This window comes from Tyto alba, unplaced genomic scaffold (genome assembly GCF_018691265.1).
Source record: "Tyto alba isolate M040663 unplaced genomic scaffold, T.alba_DEE_v4.0 Super-Scaffold_21, whole genome shotgun sequence".
NCBI lineage: Eukaryota > Metazoa > Chordata > Aves > Strigiformes > Tytonidae > Tyto > Tyto alba.
The window spans coordinates 3393397-3412381 of NW_024881295.1; the positions used below are offsets into that span (position 1 = coordinate 3393397).

The window sequence follows — 18985 nt, forward strand, 5'->3', positions numbered from 1 at the left end:
GCCTAAGATAGTCTGGTGTAAATATAAACCTGGCATCTACTAGATCATTCTGATTTACAGAGTACATGAGATCAGATGCAATCTCTCTGGGGTCGAAGGCTCAATTTGCCATGACAGTCATAACCTGTAATACCCCATGCAGTCAGTATATGTTCAAAACTACTTTCCTCCCTGAGCTGGTGACGATCTGCTTGTGTTTGCCCTTTGTCTAAGGGAAACAAATAACATGTTTATGCTTATAAAAGAGGAAAAGAAAAAGGTCAATGCAGCAAAGGGGTCACAGAGTTGGCAGAGAAAAGCAGCCCTGTGTTTCTTCAACAAATCAGAGCTACTAATTATAGTCATAGCTGAAGGAACCTCTGGCTCCTAGCAAGGGAAATAGCCTGGCGACACAGAGCCTTTGCAACACCTACAGAGAACATCTCCTCTGTCAAAAATAGCCTGGCTGAAGCATCTCCTCACTCTGGTGACTCCCAGGTATATGAACTGCCACACATTCACAAAGGTGGTGGCGGTGCACACAGAGGCTTCAGAACTGATGCTTCCCTGCTGGCAGAATCAGAGAGGGAATTAACTACCTCATTCTTCAGGCACCAGTTAAACACATTTTCCCAAGTAATACCAAAGTTTCTTTGGCAGCAACTCACACTTCAGGCTCAAATGAGCTGTTGGTTTCTTTGTTTATCTGTTTGATGTTTGTGTGCTGGGTTTGGAGGGGGATGGGAGGAGGGGTATGTAGGTACTATGGTTTTAGAAAGAATAGCAACAGGCAGGGTGCAGTAGGAGAGAAAAATTGCATTCACTAACTCGTGAGTAAACTGTTCCTTTCTCAACAGAACACATAAATACGACATCAGTCATAACACGCAGCCTCTGAGATCACTTTTCTATAGCACCAGACAGCCCAGTGCAGAAATCCTCCTGCCAGCACCAGCCAGGGCCTGCAAGGGAGGGCACACAGCTATCGGCTCAGAAACCACAAGCACACAGCTGCACCCTGCATCCAGCCCCACACTGGCCCACGGAGGGGCCGGGAGCACCCACGGACGGTGCAGGCGTGCGCTGTGGATGTGTCACTTCCACCTTCTGCCAGCACCTGACCCGGCTGCACCACAGCAGGGACCTACATGCTGCCACCGCCAGCCCCGTGACTCACTCCTGACCGGCTGCACGAGGAGCCGCGCACCTTGTTCCAGTCCAGCAGCAAGATCAGTGCCCAGTATAGCTATCCCGCACCACCCCACACCTCAGAAACCCCAAAGGGGTGCCTCCTGCACCTCGCATCCTAACCGCTTGCTGAGGGACTACCACATTAGGTACAGACGTGGATTCAAGGAAGCATTTGTGTTCTTCTGCCCAAGGGCAGGCAAGCTGCCTTCAGGTAAGGGGAGAACCAAAACCAGAATGGTATCTTGCGGCACCAACCTTCTGTGCAATATCAGATGAAATGTTGCATGTGTTGCTCGGAGTCTGCACTCGCTTGCACCGCTTGTTTTCACTGTGCAAAGCCCAGGAGTTTGCAAAATCGTAACTGTTTCCCACAAGGGACCCTGTGAACGAAGAAGAGGAGAAGCACAATGCTGTTTAAGGGTTTGAGCAAAAAGTGGGCGTTATTTGCTGCTATCGAGGTGATAGTTTTTATTTTTAAACACAGCTTTCAGCTGATTCTTGTAACAACTGAGTTTCTATTCCAAATAGACTGACTGTAGAGAAGCCACTTTCAGTGATCTGGACTGACTCCTGCAGAGGACCTCTCTGACATCAAAGTCAGACTAAAACCTGCAGAAGGCAGCTCCCAGCACTTCTCACACCTGCATGGACATAGTAGGGGTTATTTGCTGGTCAGCTATAATCTGAAGAAGTCTAAGCACACCTACACATTTTCCTACTACTTAAAAGTTGTCAGTAAAATACATGACATATTAGAGAGGCAAATAAAATGAAGCTGATCTCCCTAACCAAAGAAAGTACTAGCAAGTCTGATCCCAGCTAGCCTTGATTTTCTAAAACTAAATCTTGTGTGCAAAAGAATTTAGCATATACCATAATTGCTTGGGCCACTGATTTTACTGTGCAAGATGTCCAGAAACGCACTCCTCTGTTCTATTAAAGGAAGCTCCCGGCCCAGTCTTGACAAGGTTTGTGCCCACTTGGCATAAAGGCAAAGCTGAAGCAGTTAATCTATACAGCTGCAGCTTCCTGGGAGCTGCAAACCTGCCTCTGCCTCTCTTGCTCCACCCTTCTGAGAAGGGGGATCCTCCCAGAAATCATCCCAGAAGAAGGTTTTCTCCACCCCCTTTTTCCTCCCCAGGACTACCTCTGCTTCCTTCTGTGGGTACTTACTACAAAATAGTTAATTACATGACTCTCAATTCTGTAACTTAGTTTTTTCAAACTTTACTGTGTTGCATGTGAGAATACCAGTTGCCACTGTTAAAGGATTCCCAAGACTTTATGCAGAGGATATGACCCTGAAATATGACCCTGACCATATCTAGAAAACAAATGTTTCCCAAATATCTCTCTATACTATTTTTATAATATAATATATATAAGTATATAAAATAAAAATTTCAGTGGGCTACCTGCTGTACCTTAAGTATGAACACACAGAATATACTGAACACTAAAACTGTTCCTAAACTAAAAGGTAGTGGTGAAAACTACACTGAGAATGCTAAGACAGATGTAATAAAGCCAGTAGCCTTTAGTAGACTTTATTGTAAACTAGGAATTAGAGACTTATAAGTGTAGTAGTATATGTTAGGCCCACAGCAGATGTCAAAGGAGGAAGACTCAGAGGAAAGGATGGCAGGAAAAGGTGATAAAAGGCATGAAATTTTCATCTGTGCAGCCAGAACTCAGCACAAGAAAAGAAAAACAGCAACAAGAAGAACGCAGCCTTTATTTTACCACGGATTGTAAAGTTTAGTGTAACGATGAAATCTAGTCTGATAAGAAGAAAGGCAACAAATTAAATACATCCCCTTTCATTTGCACTAACACAGCCTTATACTAACAGTTATACAACAGGAGATGGTCTCTGCTCTAACGTAGTGCTCCTCTGGCTCTGAATGCATACCCATGCTGAGCTTCTCACTGCCAGGTACCACCAGATACTTATTTACCCACAAGATTTGAAGGTTGGGACAACTCTTGGCTCTGAAACTCTGGTCACCTGTTTTTTTATTTCTCCCCCTCCGTTAGATTTTTTCTTCTGTGGTACTTGTAAATTTATAACTCTTGTGTAGTTCTTTTTTGCAACATTTGTACTATACTGTTTTAACTCATCTGTTGTATTCTATGATTAATAGTTTCAAGTAAATTTTTTCTAAAAAGTAATTTCAAAATTTTGTGAGGTTGTTTGGGTGGTCCTTTTTGGAACCTGCTCTTCAAACCCTCTTGGTGCCAGCATCTGTATATTATCAGACCATTCCACAGGCATGAACAATTTGCCAACAACTTACTAGAGCAGTTCTTCCTCCTTGCAAAGTGGGGCCCTTAAACTAAGCTACAAGCTGTTTGGAACAGGCAATACTTGATCAATTTGGGTTTACTCAATAGCTCCAGGTCCTGCCCCAGGTAAGCCTCCTCAACATATAACAGTAAAAAAGTAGGATAATAATTAATTGAGACAGTAGTTGACAGTGTATTTTTCCCATGATGTGTCCAGTGTAGCCTTCAGTGACCTACAGCAACAGATAAAGGGCTGGAGAAGCACTATGACTGTAAAATGAGTGTGCTGCAAAACTTTGCATGCAAATTTACCAGCCTGCTTTTCCCCAGAAGCTTTGTCCTCAATGCTAGATGATGCAGTCACTGAAGTTGCACAGTATTTCACTGAATAGAATTAGTTATTACTTCCACTAATACAGTTTCAATAAAACCTGTATTTGCAGAGTACTTGTGTTTTTGTTGAATGAGCAGCTTTACAAACACACTGTAAGATGTAATCTACCTGGCAAGGTGAAAAGCAGCTGGACATGAAGGTTTCAGTGACCATGAGAAGGGCTCTAACCTGAAACTATGAAGTGACTGAAGCCATTGAGCTGCTTATCTAATTGGGGTCATGGGGGTAAGTTATTCCTGCAGCGGGTAACTTTGGAGAAGAACCTTCAACACATACTCTGCGCTACATGCCCTGTCGATCAGTGTGATGATTCTCAAATATTTCATCTTCTTGAAGAGGCTTCAGGAAGAAAAGCAGGGAGGGAGAATTGTTCCCAGCACGCCAGATTGCTCCAGGCAGAGGGAATAGCAGCTACCACCACCACTGCCTTTCACCCCACACCTCCATTTCTTCTGCTGAAGGACTCAAGGGAGTAGGAAAGGAAAGGTGTTGGAAGGGGCAACGTGACAAAAACAGGCTAAAAAACCCTGGTGTTTCTTAAGTGTACAGGTGATACTATTAACAGAGCAGCCAGGCAGCTCATCTGCCTACTCTGGCACTTCACACCCACCACGCAGCGCGACCACCCTCCTCTCCTACACAGCAGAGTTTTGTTTTCCTTCTGATCCTTCCATGTTTGATTCTTCTTCTTTCTCTAAGCAGCCAAGATTCTGAAAAAACAACTCCCAGCCAGTGCTCTTCAGAGCCCTACTCCCAGAAACTCTCCATACGGCCCGGGTAGGACTTTTGCTAATGCACTTGTTTGGTCTAAGTCTTGCAGGAAGCATGTTGAAAATAGATGATGTCACAAAATGTAATGAAAATAAAGCATTTGGACACAAGACAAGTGTGTAAAGAACCAATGCCTCGTGAACCGTAGTATAGACTGATACTGGCATGCATATAGACTGCTCAACAGCCAAGGCCCCTCCTGCAGCTAGTTAGGGTGCAGTCTCCATTTAGGATGCGAGACAGGTTCAGGAGGTAGCTGTTAAAGTACAACCCAAATCTCACCTTCTCCCTACACTCCAGAAACATCCCACCGCTTTGATGACCCTGCTAAGATCCTTCAGAAGAGGCCCTTGTTCCAACCACTTGAGCAGCCAGTAGAACCTCCAGGGCTGTTCTACTGGACTATGACTTTAGTGCTCTAATTGCTGCCCTCATGTCTCTGTCTCTTTGGAGATAAAAAAAAAAAAAAAACACAAAGCAAAACAAAACACAAAAAAAAAAAAAACAACACCACAAACAAAGCAATACCACACACCACACTGACACGTTTTGGGCAAGACTCGCCCCCGACCCCCGTTTGTTTTTTTGCTTTGTTTTGCTTTGGTTTTCTTTCACTGATCTGATTTTCAGATAGATGATGTTCACTCTTGACAGAAAACTCAGTGTTCACTATTATATCTGGGTCTCAAAAACACCAGTTCCTTTTGAAAGCTGAAACTGGTAAACTGCTTGTTTACTTTGAGACTGATGGTTAGGGCAAGGAGAATTGTTCACAGTAACCACCCAGCACTCAAGACACACAAGTGGGAAGCAGGAGCCCTGACCTCCCTCCCTGGACCTCTTGCAGATTTTCCATATGGCCATAGGCCCATCAGATTAACTCTCCCAGGGTCTGTTAACTCACTTGTAAAATACATGCAAGGATTTGTTCAAGACACTACAATACTGAGAGCAGAGATGTGTAAATTTTCACTGTTGGTTATTTACCGAGCAATGGGGGAGAGGTTTTTTGTTAGGGGTTTGTTTTGTTGTTTCATTTTGGTTTCTTAACACAGTTTTACATGGTTTAAGCACATGGCTCCAGACAAGCAAAACTATTGACAAGATTGACCAAAAATTGATCCATAGTTTGGACCAAATTAATGATATGAAATATTGATGTCATGGGCTATGAAGTCTTTTCTGACCTCTCTGGTTCAATTAATACAAAATTAATAATATTAAACACAAGAGAGGGAAAGAGCCATCTCCAGCACTCTATAATCCAGTGATGAAAGCATGCTCCTCACAACAAAAAGGTCTAACTTTGCTTTATTCAGAGTTTGGAATCAGAGTGGGTTATGAATGCAGGTTTCTGGCATTTCAGAAGAATGCCATATAATGAAGACAGGTACAAGTCAAGTCTTCATCTGTACTGTTTGTAAGTGACAGCTAAATTCCCTTATGAATCTCTATACTCACTTTCAAATTAAAATGCAAGGAAGAAAATGAGATTGTTTACTTAGGCCAAAAAAACCTCCAAACCTTAAAATTGCCTAAAATTAAATTGCTGATATCCTTTAAAATGCCAAGAAATTTTGATTTCACAATGACCAAAACTTTTGTTTATTTTTTTAGGAAGGAAAAAAAAAAAAAACAACCCACAGAAACCCCATCCTATCTGCACTACCATCACTGTGAGTTTGGAACATGCTTTCAAAGCTTCTGACAACAGATACCACACACAAGGAAGTTGCGTATTCTGTCATATGCATTTCTACTGTTTCCAGAAAGAAAACATTACCTAAACCATCAGATTGTTCCTTTCAGATACTGTCTGTTTCTAGCCGTTTAACCTATATTCACTCTCCAGTGGCATCATATATTCCGTATTTCAGCAGCTTAAAAGGCTGGGATATGTTGCTGACAGCTGAAGCAGGCTCAGAATATCAAACCTTTATCCAAAATTAGCTATGGGTATTGTTTTATCATTAATATCTTTGTAATTTGGAGAAAGACTCCCAGAAACATGCTTCCTGCCAGTGCCAAGAAAATCATAATGGGTTGCTTGGATTTATTTGGGTTGGATATTCTTCTTCCATAACACTAAGAGTGTGTAACATGAACAAATAACAACTTGAGGGATTAATATTCCTGTGTCGTACTCAAATGAGCTCTTTTGCACAAAAACACTGTAACGATGACCTAGACATCCAAGTGCCTATTGCAGCAATATCAGTGTGAGACAGCTCAGTGACATGAGTACTAGGCAGACTGAGGCTGTGGGCACACAAATAAGCTCCATGAGCTCGTGCTGCAGCTTCTCTCATTCGGGAGAAATTATCCTACACTTTCTGCAAGGTAAGAACATGCCCTTCCACCACTGGCATGCCACAAGGCTATGGGTTTTGGTAACTTGCTCATGTGTGCATGTGCTGAAGAGTTTTCAGTATAAAGTTGCCCATGATGTACCAGTTTTCCTCTGTAGCATTACCTAAATTATCTCTGCTGGCCTGTGCTTTGGATCCCCAATTGCAAAATGTTCATGACAATGATCATGAGACACTCAAATGCCACAAGCTGAAGGCTTCCAAATAGATATCTAAGCATCTAAGAAAGGACTCAGCTTCATGTTTCTAATGAGTAAAGACTGGCAACCAGTTAGAAGTACACGACTATGTCAGAAAGCAGATCCTGTTCAGTTACCAAGATTTGGAAGCATTCACAGGATGTTTATAAAGGACCAGCATCTCACTAGCACAAAAAAAAAAAAAAAAAAAAAAAAAAAAAAAAACAGAGCGAAAATTAACTCCTTCATTAGGATCTTGGGGAAAAATAAACAAACAAACAAAAAACTAAAACAAAACAAAAGCACCCTGGAGAGCTTTCTTTTTGTATTTTAATTATGCTTGAAGTGCGAGAACAAACTCTCAAGAGGCAGCTGGCTTGTCTTTACTGACATATCCAATAAACAAGCAACCACATACAATATAAGCAATCTCATTTGTCTCAACAGGACATGAACACTTCTCTACAGGATGAACTAGTTTAGTAACCAGCTGTGTCAGTGGGAGTGACTCAGCACCCTACCATGTCTGAATGACAACTCTGGAACCTGCTGGGAAGTCTTTTTTTTTTGTGAGGTTCAAGAGCTACTGCCTAGGGCCATTACCTTCAAAGCTAGGTCCTACCAGTGTCAACTTAGCAGGGTACCATAGCTTGAGTCACATCGCTTAGACCTCCAGGACCTCCATAACTGAGCATCAGAACTGTATACAGAAGCAACATATTTGATCCTCTCAGACTATCAGTTCTGTTTCCGCACCAAAACACAGTGAGGAGTCATAAGAGCGCCATTACAGTAACACAATTAGATGGATTATAGAACGTGAGTATAAATATATCAAGAAAAAAAGAAAAAAAAATACACGCTATTCACTAAATTTCCTTCATACCTCCTTTATTTATTTGCAGCAGGTGCTTCACCTCTTATTTCACCACCACCCCAAACCAATCCAAAGTTCTATATCATAATCCACTTTCTTAGGAGTGAACCAAACTGACCCTCTGTGTTAATAAACCACAATATTTTTTTTCTAAAACATGGAAAAATAATGTTTTCATTTATTTTCAACATAAACATTGTCATTTTGCTGAAACCATGGAAAACATGTGACGCTACATGAAAGATGGGATTTATGGGCTAGATTCTATCTCTGACAACTCTGACTTCTACCTTAATTTGGGATCTGGTCCCCTGGTGCCACAAAGAAGCCCTAGAACTGAGCCATCAAATCACATGAGTTTCCTCAGACAGATACAATGATACAAAAGTACTGCATTAGCTTTTAAACCATGTGAGCTACAGTCTGTGAGAGACAGAAGGAAACATTTTGGATGTCTTTCCATCACATTGGTTCTTATAGGCTCCACTCCTACCAGGCAAGGACTGTTAGGAACCAGACAGGTTACCATTTCAGTGTAAATCAAAGCAATTTAAAGGCTAGTACACCTTGAGGTGCCTGCCCAGCCTTTAAAAAACCCAGTGGAAGGTTTAACAGGTCTCAGCTATCTGACAGGCTTATTGTCTATAGCACAATACCTGATGCATAACCTCTAGCATGCTCTCTATTCCTTTGCCTCTGACATTCAGCTCTGCATAGTGCTCCCCAGAAGTTTCCAGATGAGAACCCATAATCTTGCCAACATCAGATTGTCTTTTTTCCTTTGCACACTGTGCTTCCATTGCATATTATTCTGAAGCTCAAAGATCTTATTGTATTTATTATTAACACAAATTTATCCCAGAAATATATCTAACAGATTAGAACTGAGGGCCTAATCGGATAAATCAAAATATGCCCAGATTTTAACAAGAAGCAAGGCACACTCCAACAGTCTGCCGTTCAGTCTGCCGACAACCTTAAGGTAACCTTTCAATGCCCTCAGATCACGAAGTCATTATACCAAGTTCACATCCTGGGTTGGGTTGACCTTTTTGTGAGATCTAATCAGGCTAAAAGGAAAGCGAATAAAAACTGCAGGGGAACAAAAGGGTAAACTGCTTCATAGGCTACCAATAGGCTGCCTAGATCCTTTGTTTAAAGAATATTACACCTCTCCCAGCTGCTTGTGTTGTCCCCCACCTGGAAGTTAGCTTCAACAGTTTTTAAAAAAAAAAGAAAAAAAAAAAAAGGTCTGAATTAATCAAAAGCTGGTTTTACTTGGAGCATATTAAGAAACACTCATATGAGCCACCTTGCCAGCAGAGCTGCCAAGGAGACAAACAACATGTGGGCGTAGTGACATCCCTCACCAGTACAACAAATTCAAACATAATTAATTCTAATTCCTTCTATATTAGTTTAAATGAAAAGTCTGTCGTACCAGAGTAAAGAACTGGCAGAATTGCCGAGATATGAATCTATTCTTCATGCTAAAATCACAGATCTGGATGTCCACACGGGTTACAGAAGTCAAGGCCTTCCTCATACAGTAAGAGCCATGCACGTTCTCTATCACTTTCTCCATTATTTTTCAGTTTTTCCAAGCAGTGACCCCTGTCATGTATATCATTACATTTGGAAATATGTGGTTGTGAAAGCACTGCCTTTTTTTTTTTTTTTTTTCTAAGAGGGTGGATACAGTCTCTGGCACGTTAAATACAGCATGAAACACATTTAAACATGAGCAGCAGAAGGGAATCTTCTACATTTGAACAGTCCAAGGCAATACAGTCATCTCTTCAGCTCCCGCTTTTTGTAGCAGCCTCACCCCTATTTGTTGTCTCGAGAAAAAGATGTAAACTTCAGACCTCAACACATTCAGACATCAAGGTATCCAAGCCCTGCCAAACAATTCTGTGACCTGAGTTTCTTATCATTTACATTGATGAAGGACTGATCAATCTTTTTAACATACTATGAAATCACTTTTTTTTCTGTACATTGAAGCTATGCTTATGTATCCCAAGTGTCAGTAAGACACATCTCTGGAGCACTGCCAGGCTCTTCAAGTTGCTTTGTCTTCCTTTATATTTTCTGTATCATTTATTTTTAATACATACTTTATCAGTTTAACATATTAATGTATTAACTAACTTTACTCTAAACCTTTCCACTCCAGGTAAGTGCTAAGAATTAAAAGACATTCTGAAATACCACAAGTCAAGACCGGTCCTTCAAAGTCATATTCAGAGCTTTTCCAAAACTCTTAGTCTTCACCCACACTGGCAGACCTTTGCATAAAGGCGTACAGAGCAGGAAAAGCAGCCTTGTCTCTCCCTCTTATTAGGAAATAGTGTGTTATAAGGTGCACTTTCAAGCCAACAGCCCATATAGGCAGGGAAATGTCATTAAAATGTAACCACTTTATAGAACAGCATCCCATGCCATATCCAAGTACAAACCTGCCAGGAGCAACCCCCAGGATTTAACATTCTGCTATTGCGACACTATCTATTCTTATGCCCATTTGTCTAAGTCATGAAAAATTAGAAGTCAAATCAACAGGTATTCCTCACATCATTTTTGCCGGGTCTTCTCCTAGTCAGTCTCCCCACACACAATGTTGTACACTGTTTAGCCTATAGCTTTATCTTTGTATTTCCAGATTCAAAGTTTCTAAAAGTATTAAATTCAGACTTCTGGGCTTTGCTCAGAAATGAGATGTGACATCAATTTCCTTTCAGGAGAAAGGAAGATGAAAGAACTTAGTCACACAGCTTGTCAGCGCATCAAGATCAGGTACCTGACAGGTTTTGTAGAAACATTTTGCTAGATCAGCAAAATCTGTGTTGCATCACCCATCAGGAAAAGTGTGCAGAGTATACATTAAAATACAATCAGTTAATCACAGTCTTACCTTCCTGAGTTCTGAAGTCATCTTCAGCAAATTTATTGAAGTTGCCACACAACCCACAGGTCTTATTATAATGCCCTTCTTGAAGAAGTATCTGAATGTTTCCACTGATATCAATCTTCACCACAAAGCCATGCTCATCGCTGGATATTTTATAATAACCTGCCTCCTTCTCTATAAATATGCCATTAGAGGCAAAAGGTATGGAAACCCTGTGAAGAAAAATAGGAATTTCTCAGAACATGATGCACAAAAAAAATAAGGTTTTTTTTTTCTGCTGGAGTACTTGTTCTCACAGGTACCTTTTGTCTTCCTGCATCACACCTCCATCTAAAGAGAAGCGAAGATTGAAGTATTCTCCAAGATACACAGAGAAACCAATTTTCTCCCCATCCTGGTAGTCACCTGGAGAGATGAGACATAAGCAAATCTTGTTAGTTCTGGGACTCAGGAGGACAACTTGCAAGCACATGTTGCAGGGTTGGGAGTGTATCATCTAACATTTTCAAGAGCCACCCATCCATTTCATCCTATAGCTGTTTAATCTGACATGGACAGATAGTCCCAGGATGAGTGCTGGCATCAGCCACCAGCGGGCACATGGCCTGGTACTGACTGTGGACTCACGCTCTCCCCATTACAGTCTCTAGCCGGTGAATTCTCCATCCTAGCACACACATTGAAGGCGTTCCCACAGGAGATGTGCCCAATGCTCTGCCTTGCTCTTTCCCTTCCCAGTTTCCTCACCAGGCCAACCCATAGCTCGGTGTTAAGAGAAGGAGGTTAAATCCATTGAACTGATGGAAGAACTGAACCTGGGTATCTTCATTTTTGATAAACTCTCTGACCATTTCAACAGGTCATTAATGGGTGGATGCCAATATTGGCTATGCAACAAGGGGGGCAACTCTGAATTTTCCAAAAGGAGCAACACACAGAGATGGAGACAACTTTCTTAGGTTCTGAGAGAGGAGAGGGTGAGGGTTCAGACATGGTCCTTTCTCTGCTTTTGCCCATTGTCTAGCCTTGACTTTACAGCAGCTCCTTGCACAATACACTGCCTGTTCCGGACCTCCTGCTCGGAGGCAGCCAGCTCTTCTCAGACCTAGATGCTTTACTCAGCAATGCAGATTGCACTTCACAGCCACGTATCCAAAACCAAAACAAACCCACAGATATACTAAGATAGGAATCAAAAATAGATTATGCCGTGCTTATGTGCCCAATATAAAGTATCTGCTTATAGTTTGGGTTTTTTTTTAAGATGTAACTGATCACATAAAATTTTGCAATCAATTTGTACTTCGCATATGCTGGTGGGTTCTTCTACATACAAAACTTTTGTATCAAGTTGTTCAAGCTGAAGAAGAGAATTATTTAAATTGGTATATGGCCCCTTTTCAGAGCAATGGGATCAGTTTACTTCAATTTACTTTTAGTCAGTAAAAAGGCATCTTAAACTATGACTAATACAGAACAGTTATTAGTGAATATAAGAATATCTACCAAAAGACTTTGGTATGAAAGTAATACACAATTTTGATTCTCATATCATCTTTTGCCCATCCCCAAGAATAATGCTGTGGAAGCTCATGCTAACTGAAAGGCCTTTTGTCCTGCAGAATTAGATTTTTCTTACTCAGGGAATTTAGCATACAGGTAAAATGATTTCTAAAGGGCCTTGTAGTTCCAATTCCTGTATGCAGCTTTAACATTCCCCTAGCAAATTTAAAATTAAAAAAGGTCTCACTTTCTTCTTTACAAGAGCCAGTAAGAAAATCTTCATCCCTTGGCAGCTCAGTTATGTGTGAGCTCTATTACCAAGGGATAACAGAAACCAAAGTGACAGAATCTCCTCAGAAGTAATCCTACTTAAAAAACAAACCAACAAACAAACAAAAAAATGCAAAAAAACCTCCCACAATATCCTTTTATGCAGTGGTCCATCCCATCTGACAAAGAGCAACTATTTGTCTTTTATTGTCAGTGATGAAGCCCAGCACAAATGCAATGCCACATCCCTACAACATTTTGCATTTGTTACTTCTTGGTATCTTGCTCAGACTCACCTAAGAGTGTGAAGGAGCGCTTGTGACAGTCCCCAGCAAGGAGGTAACTGCAGTCCCCAGCAAAATTGTAGAAAGAACCATCAAAAGTTTTGATGTGATCATTCCCAAAAAGGCTGCAACGAGAAACTGATGACTCCTGAAGCAAAGAACCTGATAAGCCTGGATATTAAAACACAACATAACTTTTAATGTAAAACAATCATTTTGTAGTTCAGGAATTTATCTGCTGGAATTTGTCACCACTGATCATTGCATGTCCTGGCCCTCTAGCTCTAGCTTCTAGGCAGAGTGTATGCCTGGCATGACAGTCCATAGGATCAAGCACAGATTTTTTTATTATTTGCATTAGTGAAATAACTTTTTTGATTTCTACTGGCCCAAACCTCTCATGGGTAATTTCATTCCTGATCCTTTGAGGAATGCCATGCATTCATTCATTTGTGCCTGCCTGCAATCCCATTAAAATCAATAGGGCAGTAGCAAAGCCCCGTAGTTTGTTCAGCCAAACATCACTGACTTCAGAGAGTCTTTGTGAGTCACAGTGCTTATTGCAAGGTAAAGAGCCAAAAGGAGTAACTGTATCGATGTCTCCAGCATGATAAAAATCGTTGCCTGAGAGAGGACTGCAGGATTAGATGAGCAAAAAGAAGGTGAAAAAAAAAAAAAAAATCTCACAGAAGAAACAGTGAAAATACACGACAGTTCCTAGACAGAAGAAAAACTTTTTCCTACCTGATATTACAGTGGCCAGCAGTAGGTTTGTTACCAGCATTGCCAAGAGGAGCATCTGTCAAAAATCAAAGAGAAAGATTAGAACATTCCTAGTTTGGGGTGTTTAATCTGTTTCACAGCCATTTACCATTTTATATTCTTTCTTTATAAAGTTATTTTTTAGGTTCTACAACATTTCAGAAAGCCGTAATCCATGCAGACTTTCACAGTAAATCAGTTACCCATGCTTCTTGAAATAGGTGATCTAGGAGAATAGCTATTCTTTGTTCCCATTTTCACTTCTCATTGCAGGGAAACGTGGACTAACTCCACAGGAAATGCAACCCAACATACACACATATTCTGATTTACTTGAATTAGTACACTGCACACTCAAAGCCCTTCAATACACATCAGTATTTATCAGACATCCTGACATGAAGAAGCACACCAGACTGGATCAGCCAACTTGGCTTCAGTAGAATTCACCTCTGCTGCACAAGATTTGCATCCTGCCCAAATATCCACAAAGGGAAAGAATATATAGGTTTTGCACCAGCCAACAGGTCTGGCTGGCAGACCATTACAACCACATGCCTATAATCCACTGATTTCAGGGTGATAATATGCTTGAGATAAGGGACAAGAAGTAAAGGGAGGAAATTATGCAGAGATTAGAGACCCAGGGTAAAAACTTCCATTCACCAAAATTAGTTTTAGTGTTGCCTCTTGCTTTCTAGAACCAAAATGTCCACCTTTGTTTTGCATATGTCTCTAAGATACCTCCTGTCCTGCCAGGCCTTTAAAAATAATAATAACATGACATGAGTGTCATGCAGATGGTGAACTACAGATGTGTTCTGTGGCAAGACATTAGCAGTCAATGGATGAAAGCTGTTGGGAGCTCCATTTAAGTGAGTTACTTTCAGTGATCATATAAGCAACTAGAGAGGCTTAAACATACCGTACTTAGTATATTAATGCCAGGACACCAGACACACCTTTCCCTAAAAGAAACCTCCAGTTAAAGACTAGAATACATTTTGCAAAGACAAATCCTGATTTCAGTTTACATTTCTTACTGATGTCAATTAAGTAGGTCCAATTCACAGCCACATAAATAAACACTGAGTTTGCTATATTTACAAAAGGTGGGAAAAGAAAGATCTATTATAAAATTCAGTCTAATAGCATTCTTCAAATGCCAATCTGACATGAGGCTGTTACTGCTGCAAGAGAGCTAAGAAGTGGCAACGGCATGGGAATGCAACTACAAAATAATAGTAAAGAAAACAATAGGCATTATTCTCAGATTACACGCTTGCTAGTGTAATTTTAGTGCATGCACTGTGTTATCGCGACTAAATCAGATATGCTTTTCTTTGTTAACCTTTCAGTTTTATAAAGCAGACAAAGAAAATGAGGTATAGAACCCTTCTCTTCAGCCCCCTTCCACCTCCCATTCTGTTCTAAACTGCAGACTTCAAGTTTCCCGCAGGTGCCACTAACTAATCAAAACACAATCAAGTAAGATCTGCCAGTATATAACACTCTAATTCTATCACTGTCTTAATTTGACATTAACGTACCTTCTTCTGTGCGAGATTCCTCTTGCACATGATCAAGAAGCTCCTCCACTTGCTACCTGTAGCCTACAACACCATTGTTCCTGTGCCCCTTCAGAAGACAGGACTGGAATAGTTTTGGTCTGAAATTTCTTGTTTTTGTACAAGCCAGGAACTCTTGTTCATTTAAAAGGAAAGATAAAGACCAAGCGTCACATCCGTCTGATTCTCAAGACAATAGATTAAATTCTTATCGTGTAAATCAGTAGCCTTAATTGCCAGAAAGTTACAATGAGGGGAAATAGTTTTAAAAACTTACATGACAGATAAGTCTTTGAAATATATTTTGCATGTGTATGTGTGACAAATCTCACTGGCAGAGCCAATAGGCAGTGTATTTATTTGAAAGACTATTGTTAAAGGGAATAGTAGGATGCTCCCATACCTCAAAGACCACAGAGCCATGTAGTATTTTTTTTCCTGAAAAAAAAACTGCTTTAAAGGAGAATGAAGAAAAAAAAAAATCAGAGCTAGTACTGACCTGTTATTGTTCTCCAGGTACAAACACATTTGAATGTTGGCACATTCTATTAGATAACACATTCAGACCTTCAATTTGCAAAGGTTTATAGAGGTATCCCCTGGAACACACTGTAACAAGCTAATCATGCACATACTTGTTACAGAGGTGGGCATAAGCTTTATGTGCATATGTACAGCACAGAGCAAAAACTGCAGAGAAGATGGCATCTTACTTTAATTTCAGTGTCCCGTGCTTCACAGTTTCAGTAGCTACCAGTAATGACAAAGGGGTTAGGAGGCAACATGTTTCCCCATAAATCATATTTTGCCACTAGTTCACACAATCAGATCCTTACTTTAAATCAAGAAGAACAATGCAAAGCCATAAAAAATATGCCTCCCGAGAGTCACCAGCATGTGTTTCTGCCTTGTGCACAAGCAATTCTGAGAATGAAGTGAATATAATCCCTGCACACAGTTCTTAGAAAATTAAAAAAACAAAACAAAACTCCACCTTAAAAACCCCATTGTAATATCATCATTTCTTCCTGCAGGCAATGTCCCTTATGATTCCTACATGTGACTAGGTAGATACTTGCAGAATGGTGATGACTTATTTTTGAGACAATTTAGGTGATGAGTCTGCTCAGGTTGAGGAGTTACAGGTAGCACACAGAATAAATTTAGTCATACTTACTTTGTCTTGTATGAACTCTTCATGACATCTGCATGCTAAAATGCTAGAGGGCTGTACCACAGCTACCGAGTGGCAGAAGGAAACACAGGTCAAATTGTTTCTTTCCATGTAAAAAGACAGAGAGCAAGATTTTTAAATAAACATTTTCCATTGGGTCTTCTCAGCCAGGCGCTCCCACTTTTTCTCCAGCAGCAGCAAGGTTTGCCCCGCTCACGCTCATGGCAATGCAAGGCCCACACCTGAGAGCAGCTGAGAAGATCCTGGGGAACACACAAGAAAACACCCTGCATATGCAGAACCTCGGTGTCCGCAACAGTCATGACCTTTGCTGTGCTCCACAGCCATCCATCCCTCCAGCGTGGGACAATCCTAGCAACCCCCGCTGCTGAAAGAAAGTACTAGTAAAGGGACAATGACACAACCAACCCCCCCGGCTCCTGCCCAAAGTGCTCATCTGTATTTACAAAGCAGTAACATCTATGGGAAAAAATATGCAAGTCAAAGCTTTAAAAACTGTTTCTTTGGCATTTTTTGCATTAGAGAGTGCAACAGCAAAAGCTGGTAATGTCTAGATAGAGGGACCTGTAAGTATGGAGGCTCTGACCCTGCTGAAACGTGCAGGCCAGGGTATATGCCTGACTATATTTTCTAGACACTAACACAGGTTTCAGCATTGCCAGGAAGGGGATGCTCCTGTGGCAGAACAGCACAACCTCAGAGGGGAATTGCTCATTTTCAGTCTCCTCCTGTAAGAGTTTGGAAGCTGTTACTCACTGCTCTTTCTCTCTTACCTGCTTAAGTTTTAAGTCTCCACCCCTGGGCTGAAATTTCCTGCATACAGGGAGTCATCCAAGGCCAACTTAACAATTTCCTCCTTCCCTGGAATTGTGGTTTTCTTCCACTCCCCTGCAACTAGTCAAAACTCTAGCCTTATTGGTTTACATAGTATATTTACATGCATAAGATTTTCTAAGCAGGATACTCAGTGCATACATGCTCTTCACTTTACCGAGTCCACAATTACCCTATGGGATGCTTTCTATTCTACCTGGCCTATTCCAGATAGAGCAAACATTTCAGCATCCTTGTCATACCTTAAACATCAGCACTGACATCAGACACTAACCAGTCAACCACCACATTAGGCTGCTGAAGAAAAAAGAAATACATACAACGTGAGGGAGTTTTTCCGTTAAGATAATAAGAGAAAATGAGAGTCTGAATTCTGCACGACGTCGTGCCAGTTTTCAAAACCCATGCTTTCAAAGCAGTTAATCCCTCCCTCTGGGATAAAATTTGTCCAAATGCCTGGCTGCTAAAATGCCTTTAAATGAAACCATGAAAAATATGACTTGCTAACACTTCTGGGCTGAGGGCCTGTAAAACAGTTACAGTAACAATTCACCTTGTAACACCATATATACAGTATAATAATTCATTACTAAATTACCTAAAGTCACCCTCAGATACACACCAAGATCTCCAAATCTCATTTATATGGAAAATATCCTCAGTTGATCTTTTAAATGGAATATCTGGGGTTTGGTAAGCTTGTAAGATTGACAGTTTAAAAAAGAAAAAAAAAAAAAATCACCCTTAATTGATGATCCTGGGACAAAGGCAGGAGGCATCCAGCAGAACAGAAACATACCTTTGAGTGGACATAGGTGGAATAACCCCATCACTGTGCTCTCCATTCAGGCAGGCAGGGAGAGAATCAAAGTCTATTATTAACCCCAAAGTTATTAAGCACCATAAACACGTGTATGGACAAATATACACCAATATATGCACCCACTTGTATGTAGCCACCAATTACATCTGTTCTGACAGGAAAACATTAATGTACCGAGAAAGGAGCAGAAGAAAATGGGAACAGCCAAAAGATGGGAAACACCCTCTTAGATTGGGTAGACAGTGGCCAAAAAAAAAAAAAAAAGAGAGGAAAGCCATCCTTCTCATCTGCATGTGTTTTCTTACAACTAATGCCTTGATTTTTGATCACCTAAGTGTCCGTGCTTTTGTTCCTAAAAACCAATTGCCCGTCAGTATAAATCCACTTATTTCAGCAGCTATGACAAGAGAAACAAGAGCCATGGTTTGCCAGATGAGATTTAAATAGTGTAAATTGTTGGTTTTGCAGAGTGAAGCCTTGCCCCTACAGAAGGGAGCAAACAGACACTGTGCTGCCACTTTACAGTTTGAGAGGCAACTTCATCCCTCTCCCCTTCTGTAATAAGGCAGTAACAATACTTTCTGTATTTGCATCACAAGTGTGTAAGCAAGGATAAAATAATTAACGCCTTCTGCTCTGCACACAGGGCTGGTCTAAGGTCCCAGGAGGTTTACTAATGATGGCATTTATTAATGACAGGCTTCCTGAAATGCTCCTGCAAGAGCACAAGTTTCCATCCAGGGTAGCAACTGTTAATCATCCTTCCACTGCCCAACTGAGACAGCA

The 18985-nt window shown here is 40.9% G+C and overlaps 1 protein-coding gene across 2 annotated transcripts in view; it reads right to left on the minus strand.

Moving 5' to 3' along the window:
• Positions 1-15489, minus strand: part of VWF (von Willebrand factor) — a 144840-nt gene extending 129351 nt beyond the window's left edge. The window contains exons 1-7 of one of the 2 annotated variants that reach the window (XM_032995042.2): positions 15330-15489; positions 14705-14747; positions 13762-13816; positions 13030-13188; positions 11263-11365; positions 10964-11172; positions 1426-1550 (exon numbers count right to left, since the gene is read on the minus strand). In XM_032995042.2, the coding sequence (XP_032850933.2) occupies positions 1426-1550; positions 10964-11172; positions 11263-11365; positions 13030-13188; positions 13762-13816 (651 nt within the window). In that variant the 5' untranslated portion in view covers positions 14705-14747; positions 15330-15489. The remainder of the gene's footprint in view (positions 1-1425; positions 1551-10963; positions 11173-11262; positions 11366-13029; positions 13189-13761; positions 13817-14704; positions 14748-15329) is intronic. The other variant, XM_032995041.2, reaches the window with a different exon arrangement.
• Between the last annotated feature and the right edge of the window lie 3496 nt (positions 15490-18985).